We start from the raw sequence: 23,438 nt of genomic DNA, 5'->3' as shown, positions 1-23,438 counted from the left end.
TGGGAGGCAGTGTCCTTGCGTGTGCGGCAGGGCCCGCAGCGTGGATCCTCTCTGGCTGGCTGCCACCTGCTAACCCAGGCAAACGGGAGGGAGGGAGAAGTTCCACAAGCAGCCTTAACCTTTGGTCACAGCCACAGATTCACAGACGAGGGGCTGAGGTCAAGACTGCCCGCTGTCCCTCGATGCGAGGGGACAAGCTGGGGGCTGTGGGGGCCTCGGATGCTGAAGACGTAGACAACCAGGATGTATACAGAAGACAGGGCCTGCGTGGTGGGACATACGAGCTTTATTTGTTCTGGAAATCGTAACAACAATCACAGATCAACATGGTTAACGGCTGAGCCATAAGCAAATGGGGAAGTACAGAAACGTTCCAGCCCCAACGGCTGCAGAATAGAACACAGCACACACGGCCTCTGGTCCCACCTGTCAGGGCGGCCTTCTCAGCTTCTCTGGCTTGTGGGACCCTTCAAGGGAGCTGTGACCAAACCACCTTTCAGAACACTGACCACTCCAGCGCCCCCTAGAGTGCTCTCCGCCGGGGTCACCTCTCCCACCCCTACCTTTTGGCCAACGGAGTAAAAGGACCGAGAGCTTGTTGTCCACCCCAGCATCAACACAGGTGCAGGTACCTTTAGGCCCAGCACTGTCAGCCCACTGCATCTGGCACCCCACCTCCCACTGCTCCTCCCGGTTTCATCTCACCCTTTCTTGCAGACAAAACACGGATGCCCTGATGTCCCTGGCGCCGTTGAAGCACTGTGTGGACAGTCTCTGGCCCTGGGAGCGCTTTTTCCACAAGACCCCTGCAATTTCTTGGTATGTGCTTGGGGAGCTGGTGTCGAACCTCCCTGGAGAAAATGCTACCTCAGAAAGGGAGAGCACCTGCCCAGCCCAGACACCCTCCCTCTACGTGGACTTCGAATCTGATCCTAGGTCAACAGCTCCCACCTTCTCAGTGCCAAGGGATGCCAGAGGAGGAGGTGGGGAGTGTGAGGGGCCAAGTCTGCACTGCGGAAAATGCTCTTCCAGAGGAGAAGCCTTGGAGACTCCCAGGCCATTTCACTACAAACTGTTACGTTTTAATCCTTTATTAGAAACCATGCAAACTTTAATACAAAAAATACAAGTGCAATAAGAATCTTCGTGTCAATACAATTCCTGGGACTTATCATTGCAGCCATCCCAAGACCAGGCCTAACCAGGACACACCCCTTAGGCTGGCCTCGCCTCTCCTCTCTCCCCTCTCCAGTCAGGCCGTAAGGGAGCCTGGATGGCCCATCTCATGTACTTATTTTTAAATTTCCAGACTTGATTCCCCACTATCCACATGAGTTCTGAACACATCGGGCTCCCTGGCAACTGAGGGCTCGAGTGTCCTAGGTTGGAGGCTAGGAGGAATTTGACCTCCATGGCCCTTTCCAGCCAGACCTTGTCTCCCACCAGATCCCAGGGAATGAGACAGACATAGATGCCAAAACCAGCCTCTTGGTTAGAAAAGAAAAGCAGCATACACACAAAATGCCGGAACCACCAGTCCACACTCCGACCAGCCCCTAGCGGTCCCTGCCTGCCCTCTAGCCCACAGCCCCCCACTGCGCCTGCCCTGCCCACACCACCTCCGGGGCCGGGGGCCCCGAGCTGCCCAAGCCAGGGCAGCCTCCAATGCCTCACCTCCCGGTTGGAGGCGTCAGGATCTCCCCTCCCTGTTTCCTTTAACACCTACCAACGACTTTCATTCAGACATGGCTTCAACCTGCAAAACTACTCCACCGGTTTTCAGGTTATTAAAAAAAAAAAAAAAAAAAAGATAAAGTGTGACAGCAGCCAGGTGGGTGTGGGAAGCAGCGGGACAGGCAGCGCTGCCTCGACCGACCTGGGGGAGGGCAGCAAGAGGTGCCTGGCGCCACCTGCGAGGTGGGCGCCACCGGGGGGTCAAAGGAAGAGGCAGTGGCTTAGCAGGCTCTAGGGTACGCGGTCAGCACCCAGCCATCACGTGGACATCCACTTCCACTCTTCCCTCCAGATGGACCAGCGAACAGGGAGGGTATGTCAGTTTCTCTTGGGTTTGGTCCAAAAAACCCAAACAAACGAAGAGGAGGTTGGACTCCGGCTCCCGCCACCCAGATCCCAGGAGGTCCTGAACTAGCCCCCCACACTCCACTTTCCACCCAACCTTCTCCGCGGAGCAGCGGCGCAACGGTGAGGACAGGGAGCCAAGCAGGGAGCCGGGCCTGGGGCTGGGAGTGGAGGGAGCGTGGGGACAGGGCTGCTGCTACCCCGGGCAAGTGAGGCGGGAGGGAGGGAGGCGGGAGGGCCTAGAGGGCAGCCCCGGAGAGGGAGCTAGGGGCCCAGGTGCCTGAGCTGGGGCCGCCAGGGAAGTGGAGGGGGGCGGGAGACAATGTCGGCCCCGTGGTCGGTGCGGGCCCTGGCGTTTGCCCGGAACGTCAGCCTGTAGGTCTCAATCTGCAGTGACACAGGAGGAGGGAAGGGAGAGGGTGACGGGGGAGACAAGAGGGGGAACACGGGGGACGGAAGACGAGACCAGAATGTCATCATTAGATGCCTGGAAAATAAAAGGTTGCTTCGTTAAAATTCAGGCCACACTCCGGTCAGAAAACAAAGGAGTTTCAATCTGCAGCCAGTGGCAGGGCCCCTGGCTGGCCCTTAGGCCGAGCCCAGCCACTTACTTGTCTCCTGGATCTGGCTGTCCAAGGTCTGGGCCTCCCTTTGGTCACCACCCCCTGCCAGGGTGCTGTGGCCACTGAGGCCAGTGGCTGAAGTGGGGGCGCCAGCTTCGGGCGCTGCCTCAGGGACGGCCAGCTCCTCCCCAGCTGGGGGGCCCGGACACGGAGGGGCCTCGCTGCCACCGCCCTCAGTCTACAAATGAAACAGTGGGGGAGACAGTGCAGGGTCAGTCGGGGAGGGCGTGGGATGGTGATGGTGGTGGGTTTCACACACAGTCCCCACCCCCGCTGCTGCGGCTCCCCATTGGCTCAAGGTACAGTCACCTGGGAGTCTAGACCAGGTGCCTCCCCCGCCACCGCCAGACCAACTCCTGGCCTGGGTGGCAGGGTGCTGGGTAAGAACTCAGGCTCTGGGGCAGTAGAGCAGTGCAGCCTGGCTAGTGACACGCTCTGAGAGCCTCCTCTGGGAGACGAAAGGCTTCATGAAGCCTCTGACGTGAGAAGTGAAAGGTGCCTGGCTTCTCAACAAGGCTGATGCCAGATCAAAACACTTATGACAGCAGACTGTTAGCAAAAAAACTAAGGAATGATCTCAAGTTGTGGGTCTGGAGCCACTAGGGCTAGGGAGCTCCGGGAGCTTGAACCAGTTCCTGAGGGGTGCAGGCCGCCACCTCAGACCTAATGGATCCTAGGGCACTCCCTGCACATGCGAGTGTTCGGAGAGGCTTTCTCGGCCATTCCTGGGGCAGCGCTGCCCGTGTACCCATCATTCATGCGCCCCTGACACAGGCCGCCTCTGTGCTGGGCACCTTTCTGGGGCCTGGGGACACAGGAGGGAAGAAGGTGTCCAAGGAGGTGTGAGGGAGACTGTGGGGGCCTGGCGAGGAAGACCTTGTGGTGGCCGTGGACACCCAGTGTGAGTCCAGAGCACAAGAGGGAGGGCTGCTGGGAGGCACTGGCGAGCTGGCACACCCGTGCCGGGAACGCCCAAAGGCGACAACAGGAGAAATCAGAGCAGTGAAAGAAATGGGCCTCTGTGTTAGAAAAATAGTTCCAGAAGTGATAAGAAAGGGAGGTGATGTGAGTAAAGAAAAGACTTGCGGTCAGAAAGGCCCAGGCGAGCCCTGGTCTGCGTGCGCCCGTCGTGTGGCCGACGGGCTGGGGACAAGTGACTACACCCAAGTTAATGCCCCGGGGGTGCTGACCAGAGAACGGCCCCTCACAAGGTGTGGAGCATGTCCTGAGAGGCTGCGACAGAGGGAGCTAGTCCGGGCTTGAATGGAGCACTGAGGGGGGCGGGACAAAGTGCGGGCTGGGATGGAGCCACGCTGCGGTCAGATGCAGGGGGAAGGCCCGGAGCACTGCTCACGTCCCCTCTCCCTCGCCCACCCCTCCCTGAGCAGCTGCAGCCACCCTCAGGCTTGGAAGCCGGCAAGGCGCTGCCCCCACGGCCCCCGCTACCCGATGACACTGAACAAAGGACAGACAGCATCTTGGCAGACAAAAGGTCTCACGGTACTGTGGAAGGAGCTCAGAGGGAAGAGGGGGAGGGGAGGGAGGAGAGGCCCAACCAGGATGGGAAGCCCGCCGCCCAAGTGCGCACAGGCCTCCAGAGGGGGTGGATGCCGGGCCTGCCTTCACAGGCAGCTAAAAATGCGCCATCCCGCTCCCAGGCCTGGAACAGAGCCTGACACAGAGCAGGTACCGAACACTCCCGTCGCAGGAGGTGCTGCGAGAACCGTACCACACAGAACCCGGCCTTGTGGGGACCTGCACTCCAGCCCTGACCCTCTGAACATGGCTGAGATGGGCTCAAAAAGGCAGGCCACGGCTCTCAGGAGAACATTCCGTCTCCAGCTGGACAGGTGAGAGGTGACCGGGCTGGGGCCTCTTCACCTCTCCTGCCTTGCTCAGGACTGATGACAGACGATGGAAACAGCAATGGTGTGGGTGAAACATGACCCCTGAAGAGACTGAGGGGCGGTGACAGGTGCCCACCTGCTGGGACCCAGACTCCAGCCGCACAACCCCACCCCCCAGCTGTGTCCCCACCAGGACCCACTCACTACCTTCACGGCACCTCCTGCGGGCAGGTGGCCCACGTTATCAAGGGACCCCACCTTCGCCTGGGCCTTCTCCTTGAAGTTCAGCTTCTGACTTTCAATCTTGACATCTCCTCCACCTGGAATGAAACAGAAATGGGTCACTGTGGGTGGCAGAGAAATACCCCTACAGGCAAAGCCAGGAGGCTGGCCAAGGACTGGGATGTGCCCAGTATAGAAATAGGGAAAAAGTGACCTGCTCTGAGGACAAAGGAAGAGGCACAGTGAACACATGCTTTCAGCCTCATAAACACCCTGTTGGTCAGGGTCAGGATCCTGGAATCCTGGTGTTCCAGCTGCCAGCACTGATACTGGAGGAGAGGAGTGACTTGCCCAAAGTCACCAGCGGGCCAGTGACTCACAGGATGGAGTATGGTCTAGGTGAGCAGTTTAACTGAATCTCACTGTCATGAAAAGAAGGGAAGGCAAGAGGCGGGAACAGAGGGGAGGCAGTCTGTACACAGGCAACATTCAGAGCTCAGCCAGAGTGAAGCCACGGGATCAAGGACAAAAGCACTGTCACTGGCCAACCGGGCCCTCAGCTTGGCTTTCCCTTGAGCCCTTCTTCATTCTCCCATCTCCTCTTGGCTCATATCACCGACCTCAACACCTAGCTTCCTGCCAAATTCTCCAGGTATCCTACCCACTGGATTTCTGGCCCCTTGCAAAAACTGGACCTCAAGTCACTCAGTGTCACTAGGGAAGGAGGTATCTCACAAGAGTGGATTTTCCAGATAGAAGGAAAAATGAAGGGTAGTTAAGGGCCAAAGTGTTTTGATCCTTTTAAACAGAACACCTTCTAAAATGGATGACACTTTTTGCTGAGAGGGAAGGGAGTTTCCTTTGCCTTCGCCTTATCTGGCCCGTGGCGTGGAGACTGATCTCTGAGACACCAGACCTGTCAGCCAGTGTGCCTGCCGCTACAGATACGGCCCTGCCCCAAATCTGCTGCTGACCCAGGGTCCAGGACACACGAGGCTCTTAGGGTACAGCCGAGGCAAGAACGCAGGCCCTGCTCAGACAACATTGCCAGCGGCTCACAGGCCTCCGCGGGGGTGCCAGGCCACCTGTGCTGCTGGCAGGAGAGTCTTCATTGCTGTAGTGGCAAGATCCACATGGGCAGGCCAAGGCGGCATTATTGAATGGCTCCCTATCTCCTGCTGGAGCTGGTGGTGGATGCTTCACTGCTGGGGAATACCCTTTGCTCCTGAGTCTGACAGGCAAGGCCCGGCCACCACTCTCCAGAGCTCCTTCAGCACCAGCTCCTGAACGTTTGCCTGGGAGGCCGAGAAGAGTTCTTAGCCCATAGCGCACCTTTCCCCTAGGCCTAGGTCAACAGTGCCATATGCACACGGCAGGTCCTCAAGATGCTGCTGGTGCAAATGGCAAACCTTACACACTGTTCCTCCTCCAACTAAAAGGTTAGTGCCCAGAATACCCCCTCCCTGACAGGGACTGAGGACTACGTTGTTTCTACTGCTGTGCCCTGGGTGTGTGGCTCCAGGAATCTTCATGGAAGGACAGAGACATAGGGGTGAAACCTGGGACAAGGGAGGCACCACTCACCAGGCTTGTGCTTAATGTTAGCCTTGGACCCACACTTGGAGGAGACCTTAGAGATGTCCACCTTCTTGTTCTGAATCTGAACCTGAGGAGAAAAACACATAAAAAAATGACTGCCTCAGAGAGAGAGGGTGTACTGGCAGGTCCAAACCCATGCTCTCTTTATAGTCTCCAAACCCGAGGTCAGAGGCCGCCTTCTCCAAAGCCTTCCCTGGCTCTAACCTCAGTCCATCTCTTCTTCATACCACCTCTTGGAGGGACCTCACCACCAGCTGTACACTAATCACTTCATGTGCTCAATCATCATCTATAGCGTACCTACTACCATCAAAACAGCAGCCTCTACTCTGGCTCATCTTTCCAACAAGGCTGCAATTCTCCCTAAACAGGAGCTTGGGGAAATGCACTTTTCCCAGCCACAGATCTGGCAGCTGCTAAAGCAAGCCACCACGTGTCCTCGGCAACGGTGACAGGCTCATCTTGCGCCATCCCTGAGATGACCTGTGAGGAGTCAACAGAGGTCACTCGCCACGGCTGGGCTCTCGCCAGGGTGTGTAGCCCACACACCTGCTGACAGTGTGCCCCAGCTGAACCTAGTCCTCAAAAAAAGAATAGTTGATGAGGGGAAGTTCCGCTTTATAGATGTATTCCAGCCAATAAATGAAGAAGGGACAGCAGAATTAGAGTCTCACCACAGTGCACCTTCACTGAACTCATGGTTTTGGGCATCAACAGCCGCCAGCATCACGAGGAGCGAGACGACGAGAAGAGTGAGACATTATGTTTCCTGACAGAAACACCACCACTGCCTATGAACGTCTTGCAAAAATGTGGGGAAAAAAATCAAGTCTGAATCAATCTAAAGAAAACTGTGGGACTAACGAATATGTTAAGTGAAACCATGGGGACATCCTCAGCAGAGTCCAAATTCTAGGACAAACCACTCGGTTTACTCTTGAAAAATATTACCGTGAAAAAAGAAAAAATGAACAGGGAACTTGTAGAGTAGGAGAAACCTAAGATCATAAGATGCAAATCAACCAATCACAACTTATGGACCTTACTTGTTTCCTGATTAAGCAAACCTGTTTAACATGCTATGGGATTTTATATTATATACATATGTATATTAGAGTTCTTATCTTTTAAAGTTACATATTAGAATATTTGCAGATAAAAGATATAACTAGAACTGGCTTCAAAATAACTGGGGTGGGCATTTATAGATAAGACTGGCCACAAAGATAATAAATGAAGCTGGGTAAAAAAGTACATCCAGTTCATGTTACCATTTTTTCTACTTTTGTATATGTTTGAAAATTTCTATAATTAAAAGTTTTAGGGACTTCCCTGGTGGCACAGTGGTTAAGAATCAGCCTGTCAATGCAGGGGACACGGGTTTGAGCCCTGGACCGGAAGATCCCACATGCCGTGGAGCAACTAAGCCCGTGCACCACAACTACTGAGCCTGCGCTCTAGAGCCCGTGAGCCACAACTACTGAAGCCTGCGTGGCCTAGAGCCCACGCACCACAATGAAGAGTAGCCCCCGCTCGCCGCAACTAGAGAAAGCCCGCGTGCAGCAACGAAGACCCAAGTCAGCCATAAATAAATAAATAGATAAATACACACCCCTCCTTGCAAGGGTGAAATGGAACTAAAACTGCTGCAACATTTAAACTGGGGTCAGCCACAGAAGTAGCTGCCATGTTCTCACCCAATGTCCTCTCAGTTCTCAACAAGAGGCATGTTTATGTGTACGTGGGAACATGTGGGGAGTACTGACCAGTATCCTGTTCCAAGCCACGAATCCCTGTGGTAACCCCAGAATTTCTCTCTGGGGGGAAGGGGGGCCCTGTGGGGGAATGGGGTTAGACACGTACGGCTGGCGGCCACCCTTCTTATACACAGGTATATTTATAGTGGCTTTATGGAGGGGCTGATGGAAGGCACGACAGCGCCTTAGTCCAGGCTGTTTACCCTCATCTTCCCACTGGAAACACTGTCACAGGCATTTTCCTAATGCTCTGCTGTTTAAGGAAACCTCCTAAAATGAAAACTCTTTTAAAAAGTATATTCCCTCACCAAAAAAATCTTGTTTGAAGTCATGTGTAGGCAGTGTGGGAAGACCATACTAGGTGACGGATAAACGAGGACTATTTTCAGAGCTCTGACATACACCACACAACATATAGAAATGCATTTGTGTCACACACACACACACACACACACACACACACACGCAACCCAATTCCCTCAGAATCCCTGTTCACCTTCTGTTTGCATCTAGGCCAAAGCCTGAGAGGAAAAGGTAGGGCCAGTGCCTACCTGTGCCCTTCACGGGTTGGATCTTTCTCACCTTAACCAGACACTGCCTTTAAAAGCTTCACCCACCTCTGCCTTTCCACACTGGGATGGCTGATCTCTGGCCAACTTCCAAGTTGGCCAAGAACCGGCCACCCGAGTGCCAAGGATGCAGTTTCTGCCCACGCCAGGAAGAGCCAGTGGTGGGGAGATGACCAGGAAGGACGTGCAGTAGGGGAGTTGTGCGGGGGGAAGAAAGAGGGGTTCTATGTTTGCACCCTCACAGCAGAACTGCAGGGTCAGGCCCTCTGTAAGCCATGGGCAGGACGACATGACCACCGAGGGGGCGGGGGGACAGAGCCTAAAAATGAAGAGGGTAAGCAGAGCGGGACTTAATCCAGGTCAGGGAAGAGAGAAGGAACCGAATGAACCCAAGGGAGACCAGGACAGGGCAGCTCTCTCCCTCTTGGGGTGGGAGAGAAGCGAGGGGAGAGGCGGTGAGGGCAGGGCTCTGTCACAGGGACGTGGCAAATGCAAGTGTGTTCTCCACATGCGGGATGACAGTGGTGACCTACCCCATCTCTCCCTAGACCAGGACCTCCCTATGAGCTCCAGTCACCCGTGTCCCTAGCGCAGATCTTACGGGTGGCACAGAGTAGCAGCATGATAAACAGGATGTCTGGATGGGAGAGGGAAAGAGCCAAAAAGAAAAGGAAATAGGAGGGAGGGGTTGGAAAAGGGAAAGAGTGGGGGAAGGAGAGCAGAAAGAAAAGAGGGGGAAGGAAGCAGGGAGAGGAGAGGAGAAAGAGCAGAGTCACAGAGATGAAGGGAGGGCACAGGAGGGGTGGGAGCACGTGGAACACAAACTCCCTGCTCTACAACAGCAAGGACTCAAGGATGGGCTCTGGAGAAGTCCGGACACCTGTCTCCAGGTGAGGACCACTACATCCTCAACAGCAGACTCGAGACAGACCGCGTCCCTCAGACCAGGTCTCTGAACCCCTAAGGCCTCCCACCCACAGGGGCAAAAGATGCCAAGTGGGTGTCACCCAGCTGTCGTTTAGGGCTCACCAGAAACACTCAGTCTGAACACATTTGAGCATCGGGGTCCCCCCGACTCCGCTCGCCCGCCAGCGCGGGGCGGCCCTCTTTCCAGGGTGCCTCAGACGCCAGCGGCCCCGAGCGCATACTTACATTACCACCTCCAGGGACATGCTTAATATTGTCCTTGGAACCACACTTGGACTGAATATGGCTGTAGCTCACTTTTTTGGAGACTATCTGGACCTGGAGTGTTAGAGAACAGAAAAAACAACACAAAGGGAGAGGGCTGGTTAGAACCGACACGGGGCAGGCAGTGAGTACACACGTGACCACGATGAGCGGCAGGGAGTGCTGTTAAAACCCCACCTTCAGCAGAACAGCTGTGGAAAAGCACAGGCCAAGGAACTGGAAGGAGCAGGAAAGAGAGTGAAAACACGAACAAACAACACAAGGACAGAAGATGTCGCCAGAGCGCTACATGGGCATCCTCACTGCTCCTGGGGGCCGGCTGCAGTTCGCAGGGTACAGACAGCAGTGGCCCCAATGCCCACTCAGCCACGGCCCACCCCCCGCCTGCTCTCTCCCCGACGCTCCTCTCTGCAAGGGTCCTGCTCATCCGGACCTGTCCTCACCCAAGGACGGCACTTCCCTTAAATCTGGGGCCTGGAATCCCTGCAGCCAGACCTGCTCTAGGAAGCAAAGGCTGTGTGGAGAAGCCCGGGGCCGCTGGCTCACGGCCCAGATCTGACGCTGATGGGAAGGAAGGGACCAGAGGCCGCTGGACCTGCTATGCAGAACCCTGGGCACCAGGGGGCACAGGCCGAAGCCACACTTCCACGCAGAGCCCACTTGTCTCAGGACTCAAGAAAGCACAGTGCAATTGAGGTTTAAGTCTAGTCTTCTTTTTGATTCCAGGGTAAAACCCCTTCCACAATCCTCCAGATGTCCAATCCTGTGCCCTGTTTCATATGTGAAGAGACTAGGCTTTGGGCAGGGCTGCAGTGAGGCACAATCTGGGGGGGGGCACCTGCACACTGTGTTGCATATAAACGGCTCCCCCTGGAACGGAGCAACACAAAGGCTCAGGATCCAAGATCTGGGACAAAGAATTCTTTTTGAGCCTTCTCAAGAAGGAATAGTTGCCAGCGTCCTTCCTTCCTTTTCTTAGAGCACTTCACAAATGATGTCGCCCCCAAACTGAAGGGTTCTCCCCAAAGTAATCTACCCTGAGAAACTCCAACTGTTCTTGCCTTCTTTACAACGTCAATGATGAATAACTGGTGAGCAAACCACGTTCCTAATGAACCAGAGACCTACAGGACCTCTAGAAGCTCTCAGGAACCATGGCGCAGCCTTCCCCACCTGCCAACCATACAAAGTCCTTGCCCTGGCCACCTACCTGCCACAGATAAGGGCAGAAGGTTCCCAGGGCAAGAGGAGGGCCCTGGCTCCAGGGTGTGGAGACAAGGGGAAAGAACCTAGCATTTCCCTGCTGCATCCAGGTGACGGTGCAATCCCTATGCTGAGTGGGTTTTCGCTGGGAATCAGCATCCTAACTTTCAGTACAGAGGTCCTTGGAGAACCAGGACAAATGAAGCTATCTCCACACCCAGAGGTGTTGAGAGGGGCCTTCAGTTGAACTTGAAGCACAGGGGCTCCAGGGTTCCTATTGCTGGAAGGTTACCAGTGCCATGTCTTACCGAGGAAGAAGCTGGGTACTCTGTGTGTGTTTGTGTACATAATGGGTGTGTTTCAGATCAAGGTCAGAGTGAAGGAAGTGACTGAAAGTGTTTGGATCCATTTTATCCAGCTAAGTAAATATTCCCTAAAGGGCTAGTGGGCTCCTAGCTCTGTTAACTCTCAGGTTAATAGAGAATATTTTGTGATGCCTGAGTCATCAAACACAGAGGAAGGAACACGGGGAGAAGTAGAAACTAGTTAAGGATAGGAAAAAAGTGCAATAGAAGGGAAAGTGACTGAGGCTGGAAGAAACAGTTGACCAGCTTTTACCTTCAAGAGGTAAAAGTCTAAATAAAACTCACTTTCCCAGCAGGCGGTTTCTGTGCACTGCCAATTGGGCCGGCTGCTTTAGTGACTGCGTTAGGTTCAGGCTTTCGAGCTGGAGCAGCTGCCTCTGTTTTTTTCTCTACTTTGGCCTAGATGGAGATAAAGGGAGGGCAAATTTCAAACCAAGAGGACAAGAGCCTAGATACTAAGAAGGGAAGAAGGCTGAAGGGGACTCGCATCCAGGCCAGGCCACCATGCAGAAGCAGGTCACCCTTGCTCCTAGAAAAAAACCACCGATTTGCCAGGGCAGACCAAGCTGGAGGGAGAGGGGCTACAGACCAGACTTGAGGCACGAGGAAGAGTTCAAGACACCATTCGTGGAGAAGAGGCAAGAAGGAGGCTAAGTGAGCAATTCTCTTCTGAGTGTGTACTGGGGTTTTCAAATCACAATGTCCCACCCCCCTGCCCCATGTTCTGATATGCCCCAAGCAAGCTGCCATGGTCACAGGGAGCCACTACTCATGATGGGAAGTGCCACACCCTCAGGTACGTTGGAACAGAAAATACTTTCATCACCAGACTGAGTTACTCAACTCTTCACCAAGACCTCCTGCAACTTTTGCACCATGAAAACATAAGAAGAGCATGGGCTGGGTGGGGAATGGGCAGGCCATCAGCACCACAGCCCCAGATGCCTGGCTGGGTATGTTAGAGCCATAATCTCTTGTCAAAAGCAACTCTTGGGCGCTTATCCCAGTTTTCCATCAGTGTCTTTCAACAGCACCAGGATTCTGCTTCATTTTGGACCCTCTTCAATTTTTTAGCAGCTCTGGATTGAAGCAATTTAAGTATCCTATCCTGAGTGGCGGGGGGGCGGGGGGAGGCGCACGCTGGTGGTGGTGGTTTAAGTGCTAGAGAATGAGGCAGGAGGTGAGAAGGTTGCTGCTCCCGGGACTTTGAACTTGGACTTTTGCCAACACCTTTTCACACATAAAATCCCCGTGGTTGCTAATAGTTAACAAATAATTCTGGGGTGGATGCACCCAGAAAGTCCTTAAAGTGAAGCGCTGTGGCCAGCCATGCTTCTCCATCTCAACACTCTATCTAGGTCCTTTGTTTAGGAAAGCCAGGGGCTTGCAGCAAGTCACCCTGGCCACAAGAGGACACTAGTCCTCGTTCAGACAGACTCTCCACCCAAGACACAGCTTAGAGAACAAAGAGGCGGTCCATCTTCTTTCTGCCTATCCTGCTGTTCACAGTGCAGGGTCCATCTTCTTTCTGCCTATCCTGCTGTTCACAGTGCAGGGGTAAGAAACAGAACAAACCAGGTTCCCGCCCAGTGTCTCTCACCTGTTCAAGGCTCAGAGGCCTCCTCTGTTTGTTTTGTAAAGCAGAACACTTTTTCCTCCAAAAATGTCAGCCTAAACCCCAAAATGCAGAACAGGAGAGGAGAAGAGAAAGCTCAGAGCCACCTGCTTGCTGCTGCTGGGAGGCGGAGCCCAGGATGAAATTCCCTGACACTGAATGCAACGTCCTGACTGCTCCCTGCATGGTGGGCCCCTTGAGCCGATGCAAGGACATGCCTGGGAACGGTGCTTAGATGTGGCAGGGGAAGAAGCAGGGGCCAGCCTGCCGAGGACCCCAAGCTCCCTGGACTCACCCGGCCTCCTCCAGGCTGATGCTTGATGTTTTCCGTGGAGCCAACCTTGGAACGGACATTCTTCAGATCAGGGGCAGAAGCATTGGTAGCCACGCGGCCCGGCCTTGGGGCAGAGGAGCTGGGCTTGGCTGACGTGGGCTTCTTGTCCACGGAAGGAGTCCCAGAGGGCCGGGGAGGCGTGGCTGTGGGTTTGACGCGGCTGGGAGTCACCCCTGCTGGGGGTGCCGCCCCAGGGACGGTGGCGCTTTTCTTCATGGAACTGGTGGAGGTGCTCTTTGGGCGACTCACGTCAGCTGCAAAGGTGGGAGTGAGAGATAACAGGTGTGCAGGGGAGACAGCAAAGGGAGCCTTAAAGCCATGGAAGAGGTGGGGGTTTAAATCTGGGATCCATGAAGCGGCGGATGGGGTCTTACCTGGTGCAGACTTCGTAGCTATCTTCTTGATGTCTGCAGGTTTCCCCTCAGTCTTGACCGCTGCACAAATGTATACTTTTTAACATCACGATTAACAAAATAACCTACTGAATGGCTCATCCAAAACTGAGGTTCATGCATTCATTCAACGATTACTAAACTGTCTGAGCCAGGGGTTGTGCTAGTATCTGAGAACAAACGAGTAAATCAGACAGCCAAGTAAAGACCACGCCCTGATGGAGCGTCCACGGTCAAGCACTGTGTCTTACTTTTTTCTGCAGTCTTGACAATGCCTTCCCTTCTACGTGGCCTTTCTCTGAATGGCCTATTTCTTATCATGAAAGTCCACGAACACAACGTGCTGGGTGCTGTGGCATTACTAAGAAAGGAATAGTAAATTCTACCTTGGAATTCACGAGAATCCCCTTCACTCAGGATTTTTCTGGATACACATACTTACTAACCTCACATGGAGATCGAGGCTATCACTTTTCAACAGACCTCATTAAGGACTGGTGCACAAACAGGTCTGCACAGCTGTCTGTGATGCCGGCTGGCGCTATGGCTGGAGCAAAAAGCCAAGGCCCCACCCTCCTCCCCACTGGTTCCCGTGGGAGGGAAGCGCAGTACTCACCAGTGGGCCTCTTGGGCAGGGGTGTAGAGGGGCTCCTACTGCTTGGCCCAGCTGAGGCAAGAGTGGCAGCTGCTGTGGCTTTTGGAACAGTCTGGGTGCTCTTGGAGCCAGGCCTACCGGCCAGGGCAGAGGACAACTTGGATGGCGAGGCTGGCTTGGATGGTGAGGCCCGCTTCTCAGGAATCTTTGCCTCTGCAACAGGCTGCTAATAGGAAAGTGGGAATAAGAGCTGCAGGTCAGCAATAGGCCGAGGAAGTCACGCCAAAGGATGGTTCCATATAAGCTTATGCCAGAAAGCAGGGGTACTGTGGGTTTGGCAGCCACTGATAGGAAATATATGTGGCTATATGATCAAAGTCCTCCACACAACATGAGAAATGGCCATGTAGGGTGCCGTGTGATTGGGGATCAGGAAACAGGGAGTCAAACCACCTGAATCCAACCTGAACCAGTGAGAATGAACAGCCCTGAAAATACCCCACACCACAAAGTATGTCTGCCTCAGGATCCACTGCATTAAATACTTATGTATTTAAGGTATTAATATTTGACCAGAGATCAAACAAATACATAAAACAAAAAATTTAAAATGTTCAGTCAAATTCAGCCATTCTTTTGGCTAAGATGCACCCAGTGAATTCCGAACAGGATGGAGCTGCAGCTGGAAACTGCATTGGCCAAATCAGTCAGGTCTAAGCTCCAGCCCCAGGCAGGCCCCCAACTCACAGTGTGATCTTGGGCAAATCACTGAGCCTCTCTGGGTTTTATTTCCTCATCTGGACAAAGGAGGCTGGAACAAAGGATCGCTACGGACCAGCCTTGATAATAAGTGATGTTAGGGATGGGAGGATGAGGATTCTGTAAGAGCACAGGGACAGTGAGAAGAGGCAGTGAAGGGTGCAGGCCTGACCAACAGGGGGAATGAGGAGGCCAATGCCACAGTTCTGACTGAAAGCAAAAGGGAAAAGCCTCTCAAGTGCAGACACAGGCCATCTGGGTCACTCTAGCTCCTCTTCCATGGAGGCTGGGCATGTAGTCACTATCAAGGAAGGGAAGGAATCAATACAGCCTGGTTTCTACAGGAATAGGCAATGAACAGACTGTTTTGATAAGCAAATATACCATGTTACTCAAGAGAGTAAGCCAAACAACAGACAAAGGGGATCCAGCTCTTATACTCCAAGAGAAATGGCCACACAGAGGGTAGTATGTTGGTGGCGACAAGCAGAATACTGCTTAAACGGAAAATCAGCTAAGGAGGTTCTCAGAAATTAAGGGCTGGCAGCATTTAAATAAAATCTAACCCTGCAAATGCAGGGTAGTGACCATTCCTACAAACGAAGGGCCCAAGCATGGTGTTAAAGAACCCTAAGGCTGGAATCAGGGGAAGTGGTCCAGCTACCAGCTCTGCCTCGAGCATGTCGTGGGATTCCGTGCAGAGGGACTCCTGCTCTGTTTACTCTAAAATGTAAAGACTAAACCAGATGCTATCTGGGGTCTCCTTCAAATTTTCAATACTATGAGTCAGAATAATCGGGTGGGGTCTTATATTTTGCTAGTAAGAGTAAGAATAATAAAATAAGTTAGAAAAAAGTTGCTCGAGATAGAAATCTCTAAAGGATGTGATGTTCTTTAGACATCAGGCTTTTGGCCTCAGCAGGTTGCAGAACCAGCCTGTTCTCAGAGTTGGAGTCACTCTCCTGTTTTCTCAATTATATTTTCTCCTCTGCCAGAATCACAGATCTTGTTTTTTCTGAATAGTTTTTTCCCCTTTGTTTGCTCCTATAAATCTTTCTACCAAATAAGGGAAAAACCAAATTTCATTAGGCTTTAGTTTTATCCATCTCTCAAAATGTTTCCATCTGTTTCTTATCTAAAAGATAAACAACGGTAATCATTATGAGGCACATCACCTCTTCAGGTCAGCAGTATCTCAAAATGCTGTCTAAAAGCTGCATGGCAAAAAGACAGGAAACAAGAGTGTGGATAGAGGCCTTGCGCACCAGTGTTGGAGTTAGACCCAAGTTCAAATACGGGCTCTGCCGCTTATTAGCACTGGACTACAGAAATGTTATTTAACTGAGCTCTGAAATGAGGATACTAAAATCCACATTATGGGTTGTTGAGAGAGAGAATTAAAAGAGTTAATGTCTATAAAGACACCACTACAGTATGCTTCATTTTTGTTATTATTACAGAGTGAACTTCACTAGACAGTACCCCCTTCTTCCCATGGCCTCCTTCTGTCTCCCCCAGGATTTGTATCAGGGAGGAGCTGCTGCCATGGCTCCAGCCACCTTCCCTCTGCCCTCTTATTCAAATAAATTGTTTTCTAAACATCAAGAAAAGCAGTGTCAACTGGGTAAATGAGGATCAGAAAGCTTTATGAGATTTTATAATTCCTAGTCTATACTAGGATTTCTCAGTTTCTTGGCCAGGGTTTCAACCTAGCCTATAATTCCTAGGTTCCACCAGTTTGCTTTACAAGATTAAATGAAAACACTGACATTTCAACATGGTAAACTATTCCTCATCATGATTTTAAAGAGTAATATCGGGGCTTCCCTGGTGGCGCAGTGGTTGAGGGTCCGCCTGCCAATGCAGGGGACGCAGGTTTGTGCCCCGGTCCAGGAGGATCCCACGTGCCGCAGAGTGGCTGGGCCCGTGAGCCATGGCCGCTGAGCCTGCGCTTCGCAGCGGGAGAGGCCGCAGCGGTGAGAGGCCCGTGTACCGCAAAAAAAAAAAAAAAAGAGTAATATCAGGCTGACCTAAAAGGCCCTTCTCAAAGAAAACAAGATGTTAGAAAAGGAAGTCACAGATTCCACCCACCCTCTCCTCCAAGAACAAACCTGTGAAGCTACTGCTGTTCCAAACTGACCCGTTTCTAAGCAATAACGTGTGGGTGACCCGGACAACTGAAAAACTGCAGAAGGAGCCCAGTGAGAGGTAGCCTAATGCCAAAAGCAAAGTAAGTTACCACCTGATGCTGGAATCTGCTGGAAGATAAGCTGGGAGAGCTAATCACGAATCAACTAATGGAGGAAATTCACTTCTGCGGGATGATTAAGAAGAAAGACAAAGAATTGAATTTGACTGGGAATTTGACGGCGGAATTACACAAAAAATGAGTATATGATTGGCATGTGGGGAAACTGGTTAACCAGTATGTAAACAGACGAAGAGTGAGGAGGAGCTGGGAGAAAGGAGGAGCCAGAGCAGAGGCAAGAGTGCCTCCAGCCAGGGCAGAAAAGGCACAAAGGAAAACAGGCCACCGAATTTCATGTCGGCATCAAGAGCTCCCAAAATGATCTGAGTTACCCTTCCCCCTTTGCCCTCTCCTTTCCCCTAGTTCCACCAGCCTGCTTCCATGTCTGGAAGCAACAGAGCCTGACTACCTGACACTCGGAGGGGAAAACTTTTCCCTGGCACGGTGCTCAGGTGACTACTTACCTTGGGCTTCCCGTCTTTTGAAGGTAAGGTGGAAGGCCTGGCAGTGGCAGCAGCTGGGCGTTTGGGTGGGGCAGCCGGTGCTGAGCCTGAAGCAAGGCTCATGGGTTTTTTATTCGACCCACCAAAGGTGGTGGGAGCTGGCTGCTTAGGGAGAGAAGTGGGCTGTGTTTTGGCTTTCGATGTTGAAGTCTTTGCAGGTTGAGTGGTGGCCAAAGGCTTTAAGTTGATTTGTTGGTTTTTTTTTAAAGGCCAACATCAAACACACAGACAAGAATAAAAACAAATTTTAAAAAAAGTATAAATTGCACAATTCAAAGTAAAATTATAAGCAATGAGGATAGATGCAACTGAAAATTAGCACTCCTTTCTTCTGAGCTCAGTAAATAGTGGAAAGATGCCAGGATGCAGATAAAGAAAACTGGGAATTATTTCTTAATGACAGTGTCACAAATTCCAGCAGTTTGGCACCTGAAGATTTAAATTCAGTCATAACTTTAAACAATTAACTAACTTTTGAAGCCTGCAATAATTCTGTGAAGAAAGTCACCAGCAGGTGATTAGGCTATTTAGTATCTGCACCTCTATGAGGCAATATCAACGTCCTGTTTTAAGCCCACACTAAAATGTGGTATTTGTACTTTGCAATAAGTACCAATAAATGTCTGGAGCTATGATCCACCTTAAAAATCTGTGCTCCTTTTTCATTAACAGAGACTTCAGAATGGATTTCTGAATAATTCTGTAATTCCCTTTTTTATTGTTGCTAAGGGAAGCAGAAACAACATCTACAGAACAGATATTCAAGATAATACGGTCAAAAGCAAAGATTTAAAAGTTTGAGTTAGGCCACCATGGTAAAATGGGAATATAAAATATTTTCTAAGCATGTCCAAACTTGAGGAAGGACTCATAATAGCTCAGAAAAAAGAAATTTCATTTGCATGACTCAAGCAATAATAAGCAGAAGATAGTTTTTAAAAATTACAGCAGAGACAACCCACCATTCTGGCACCTACCTTTGTTTTCTTCTCTGGGCTTGGTGGGAGCTCCTTGTTTGGAGGGGCGGTGATGTCATTTCCGGTCACACTCCCAGTAAGCCGTCCTTCTTCTAGTTTGGCTATTCCTAAAGGGGGAAAAGTTATGCTAAGCAAATGTTTTTCACACCCATTGCGAAAACACAAGTCTTTGCAGAGACACACCACTAACTAGCACTTCATTCTGAGAAAATCCAGAGCTATGCTGCTGAAAGTGGACAAGACTCCCAAGTCCCCCTCACTGTGACAAAGGACAGTTTTAGACTCCAGGGATTCAAGCAGCCTGTCCCTGTGGAAAAGCAACTTAACTAGGATTTGCACAAATGCTCAGTGGAAGGAAATGGCCCTTGAAGTTTCGTTTCCCTTCCCTGGAGACTGGCAAAGGGGTTCTGTCACCCAACCACTAACTCCCAGAGCACATAGGGGACAAAAACCACTTCTACTAGAGTTTATCTCTTGGAATAAAGGTTGCTGAGAGATGGGATAAGAGCCAGAAGATCATCCAATGTCCTCCCCTTCCTTCCTTTCCCTGTAAAGCACCACTTTATGGAGGATGTGAGAGGAACTTGATCTGGTTCTAGCAGTGACCCAGATTTCCAACAAGGCCGAGGAGACCCATGAAATCAGATCCAGGGCCAGAAATAAAGTCTACAGCCTAAGGCTACGCCCAGCAGCACCACTGTGGGGAGGTGACTCCAGATTTCAATAGGGCTATACCAGAAAGCATTAAAATACCATGAAATTTATAACCTGGGTGTGGAGAACACCTTTCTAACTGGCACAAAATCTAGAAGCCACAAAAGATAAGTTGGACTACAGAAAAATAAAAAGCTTCCACGTGCCCCAGAAAACAATACGGAAAGTCAAAAGGCAAATGATAAACAGGAAAAAAGTATTGAACCTCACATCAAAGACACAGAGCTTATTACATAAACTACTCCTACAAATCAACCAACTCCTATAAAGGCCAAAAAGAAAATGAACAGGAAAAATGGCTGAAAGAATATGAACACTGTTTACAGAAAAAGAAATACAAATCACTTTTGAAAATATGAAAAGATACCATTTCTAACCTAACATATTGTCAAAAAGTCCTAAAATCTCAAAGGAGCTGCTGGGGATAATGTGAGGACATACACTGCTGGAAGTGTGTGAAATGGTACAAATCAGATGCAGGGCAGTCTAGCAGTATCTCCGAAAATTACAAGTACAAATAAATTCTAATCCAGAATTACAACTTCTGGAAATTTATCTTAGAGATATATTCACATACCTGCAAAATAGCAAATGTGTATGGTCTTTCACCAGAGCATTGTTCCTAAAAGCAAAGGACTGAACCCAGAAGTCTGTTAACTGAAAACTGGTTAAAGCATATGGCAGAAGTATCAATGTTATCTCTGAATTTGAAAAAATAAACCATGACTGATAGGGAACGATCTCTACTCAGTGAAAAGAAAAGGCACAGAACAGTAGGTATAACATGAAACCATTGTCTAGAAGACAATACACTTCTATTGCAAATATACTTGTACGTGCATTTTTAAAAAGTCTTTGGAAGAACGATGATGAAACAAAACAATGGTGACTTAATTTTGGGATGGGGTGGAGGACCAGGCACAAAACTAGGGAGCGTTAGGAGGCTTTATTTTAAAACTTTTTGTTTTGAAGTAAAGATTCACAAGAAGTTACAAAGAAATGTACAGGGAGGTTCTGTGTACCCTTTACCCAGTCTCCCCCAATGACACCCTGCATAAAACTATAGTACACCGGGAAACTGATATTGGTACAATCTAGAGAGCTTATCAGACTTTTCCAGTTTTACATACATTCATTTGTGTGTGTGTGTGCACGTATGTAAGCAGTTCTATGCCATTTTATTACATGTGTAGCTTTATGTAACCACTACTAAGAATCAAAACACATTAATTGTTCCATCACCACAGAGCTCCCTCATGTTACCCTTTTTTTTTTTTTTTATAGCCACCCCACTCCCTCTGCCTTTCCAATCCCTTAATCTCTGGCAGCTATTAATCTGCTTGCCATCTCTAAAATATTATTTCAAGAATATTATATAAGTGGAATCACACAGTGTCCTACTTTTTGTAGCTGGCCTCTTTCACCCAGCAACACGCTTCTGAGGTGCATCTGTGTTGTACATGAGAAGTCCATGGTGTGGCTGTACCACAGGTTAACCGTTCACCTACTGTAGGACATTTTGGTTGTTTCTGGCTGTTTGCTATTATAAGTAAAGCTGCTACGAATATTTATTACAGGATTTTGAATAAAATAGGTTCATTGTTACTAAATGGAAATGCAATTAATTGTTTCTTACATGTTGATAGTGTATCCTGTGACACTGATAAACTCACTAATTAGTTCTAGGGGTTGTGAGGGTAGATTCCTTGGAATTTTCTCCATAAACAATCATATCATCTACAAACACAGCCAGATTTTTTTCTTCCTTTCCAATCTATATGCCTTGTATTTCCTTCTCTTGCTTTACTGTGCTAACCAGGACCTCCAGTACTATGTTAAATAAGAGTGATGACAGCAAGTATCCTTGCCTTGTTCCCAACTTTAGGGTGAAAACATGTAGTCTTTCATTATTAACTATGATGTCAGCTGTAGGTTTTTTGTAGATGCTCCTTCTCAAGTTGAGGAGGTTCTCCCTCTATTCTTTGATGACAGTTTATCATAAATGGGTGTTGGATTTTGTTGAATGAATTTTATGTGTTTATGATTTTTCTTCTTTAGACTTTTGATATGGATTACACTGATTGGTTTTTGATTATTGAACCAGCCTTGCATACCTGGAATAAACTCCACTTGGCTGTTGTGTATAATCATCTTAATATACCGCTGGGTGTGATTTGTTAGTACTTTGTTAAAAATTGTTGCATCTAAGTTCATGGGAGATATCAGTCTGTAGTTTGTTCGGTACTGTCTTTGCCTGATTTTGGTTATCAGGATAATACAGACATCATATAATGAGTTAGGAAGTGCTCCTTCCTCTTATATTTTCTGGCAAAGAACGTGTAAAATTGGTGTTAATTATTCTTTAAATGTATGGTAAAATTCTCCACTGAAACCATCAGAAGCTTTTTAATTAAAAATTCAATTTCCTGGGCTTCCCTGGTGGCGCAGTGGTTGAGAGTCCGCCTGCCGATGCAGGGGACACGGGTTCGTGCCCCAGTCCGGGAAGATCCCACGTGCCGTGGAACGGCTGGGTCCGTGAGCCATGGCCACTGAGCCTGCGCGTCCGGAGCCTGTGCTCCGCAACGGGAGAGGCCACAACGAGAGGCCCGCGTACCGAAAAACAAACAAACAAACAAACAAGACACATGTACCCAAATGTTCACTGCAGCTCTATTCACAACAGCCAGGACATGGAAGCATCCTAAATGTCCACTGACAGATGAATGGATAAAGAAGATGTGGTACATACATCACACACTGTGGTACATATATACCACATCCATATATGGCTGGAATATTACTCAGCCATAAAAAGGAATGAAATTGGCTCATTTGTAGAGATGTGGATGGACCTAGAGTCTGTCATACAGAGTGAAGTAAGTCAGAAAGAGAAAAACAAATATTGTATATTAACGCATATATGTGGTATCTAGAAAAATGGTACAGATGAACGTATTTGTGGGGCAGGAATAGAGAACGGGAGGGTGGGATGAACTGGGAGATTAGGATGGACATATATACACTACCATGTGTAAAACAGATAGCTAGTGGGAACCTGCTGTATAGCACAGGGAGCTCAGCTCGGTGCCCTGTAATGACCTGGATGGGTAGGAAGGGTGGGGCGGGGGGTGTTGGGAGGGAGGTCCAAAAGGGAGGGGATATATGTATACATATAGCTGATTCACTTTGTTGTACAGCAGAAACTAACACAACATTGTAAAGCAATTATACTCTAATTTAAAAAAAGAGAATATTCTGCTGTTGTTAGGTGGAATTTCTATAAATGTCAATTGGATGCTGTTGTTTGATGTTACTGTTAAATTCTTCTTTACCTTTACTAATATTCTGTCCAGTAGTTCTATCAATTGCTTAGAGTGGGATGTAGAAGCCCCCAACTACAACTGTGGATTTGTTTATTTCTCCTTTCAGCTCTACCAGTTTTTATTCATTGTATTGTGTGTGTGTGTGTGTGTGTGTGTGTGTGTGTATGTGCTGCGTTGGGTCTTCGTTGTGGTGCGCAGGCTTCTCATTGCAGTGGCTTCTCTTGTTGTGGGGCATGGGCTCTAGGGTGCACGGGCTTCAGTAGTTGCAGCAGGTGGGCTCAGTAGTTGTGGCTCACAGACTCTAGAGCGCAGGCTCAGTAGTTGTGGCACATGGGCTTAGTTGCTCCGCGGCATGTGGGATCTTCCGGGACCAGGGCTCGAACCCATGTCCCCTGCATTGGCAGACAGATTCTTAACCACTGCACCACCAGGGAAGCCCATAACTTCTATTTCTTTGCTGAGATTTTCTAGTTCCATTTATTTCAAGAGAATTCATAACTTCTTGAAATAATTTTATGATGGA

General features: G+C 49.9%; 1 protein-coding gene across 12 annotated transcripts in view; it reads right to left on the bottom strand.

Annotated features, from left to right (window-relative positions):
* Positions 1–268: 268 nt before the first annotated feature.
* MAP4 (microtubule associated protein 4) overlaps positions 269–23,438 on the bottom strand; it is a 171,910-nt gene continuing 148,740 nt past the window's right edge. For 4 of the 12 annotated variants that reach the window (XM_081245427.1, XM_081245428.1, XM_081245421.1 and 1 more), the window contains 11 exons: positions 18,879–18,985; positions 17,863–18,078; positions 14,413–14,617; positions 13,779–13,838; positions 13,366–13,658; positions 11,741–11,854; positions 9,849–9,941; positions 6,356–6,437; positions 4,757–4,869; positions 2,691–2,880; positions 269–2,566 (listed from right to left, as the gene is read on the bottom strand). In XM_081245427.1, coding sequence (XP_081101553.1) covers positions 2,559–2,566; positions 2,691–2,880; positions 4,757–4,869; positions 6,356–6,437; positions 9,849–9,941; positions 11,741–11,854; positions 13,366–13,658; positions 13,779–13,838; positions 14,413–14,617; positions 17,863–18,078; positions 18,879–18,985 — 1,481 coding nt within the window. In that variant the 3' untranslated portion in view covers positions 269–2,558. The remainder of the gene's footprint in view (positions 2,567–2,690; positions 2,881–4,756; positions 4,870–6,355; positions 6,438–9,848; positions 9,942–11,740; positions 11,855–13,365; positions 13,659–13,778; positions 13,839–14,412; positions 14,618–17,862; positions 18,079–18,878; positions 18,986–23,438) is intronic. The other 8 variants (XM_081245425.1, XM_081245432.1, XM_081245423.1 and 5 more) reach the window with 4 other exon arrangements.

This window comes from Mesoplodon bidens (assembly GCF_964165515.1).
Source record: "Mesoplodon bidens genome assembly, chromosome: 10".
NCBI classification, from domain to species: Eukaryota; Metazoa; Chordata; class Mammalia; order Artiodactyla; family Ziphiidae; genus Mesoplodon; species Mesoplodon bidens.
This window is presented reverse-complemented; position numbering and strand designations above follow the sequence as displayed.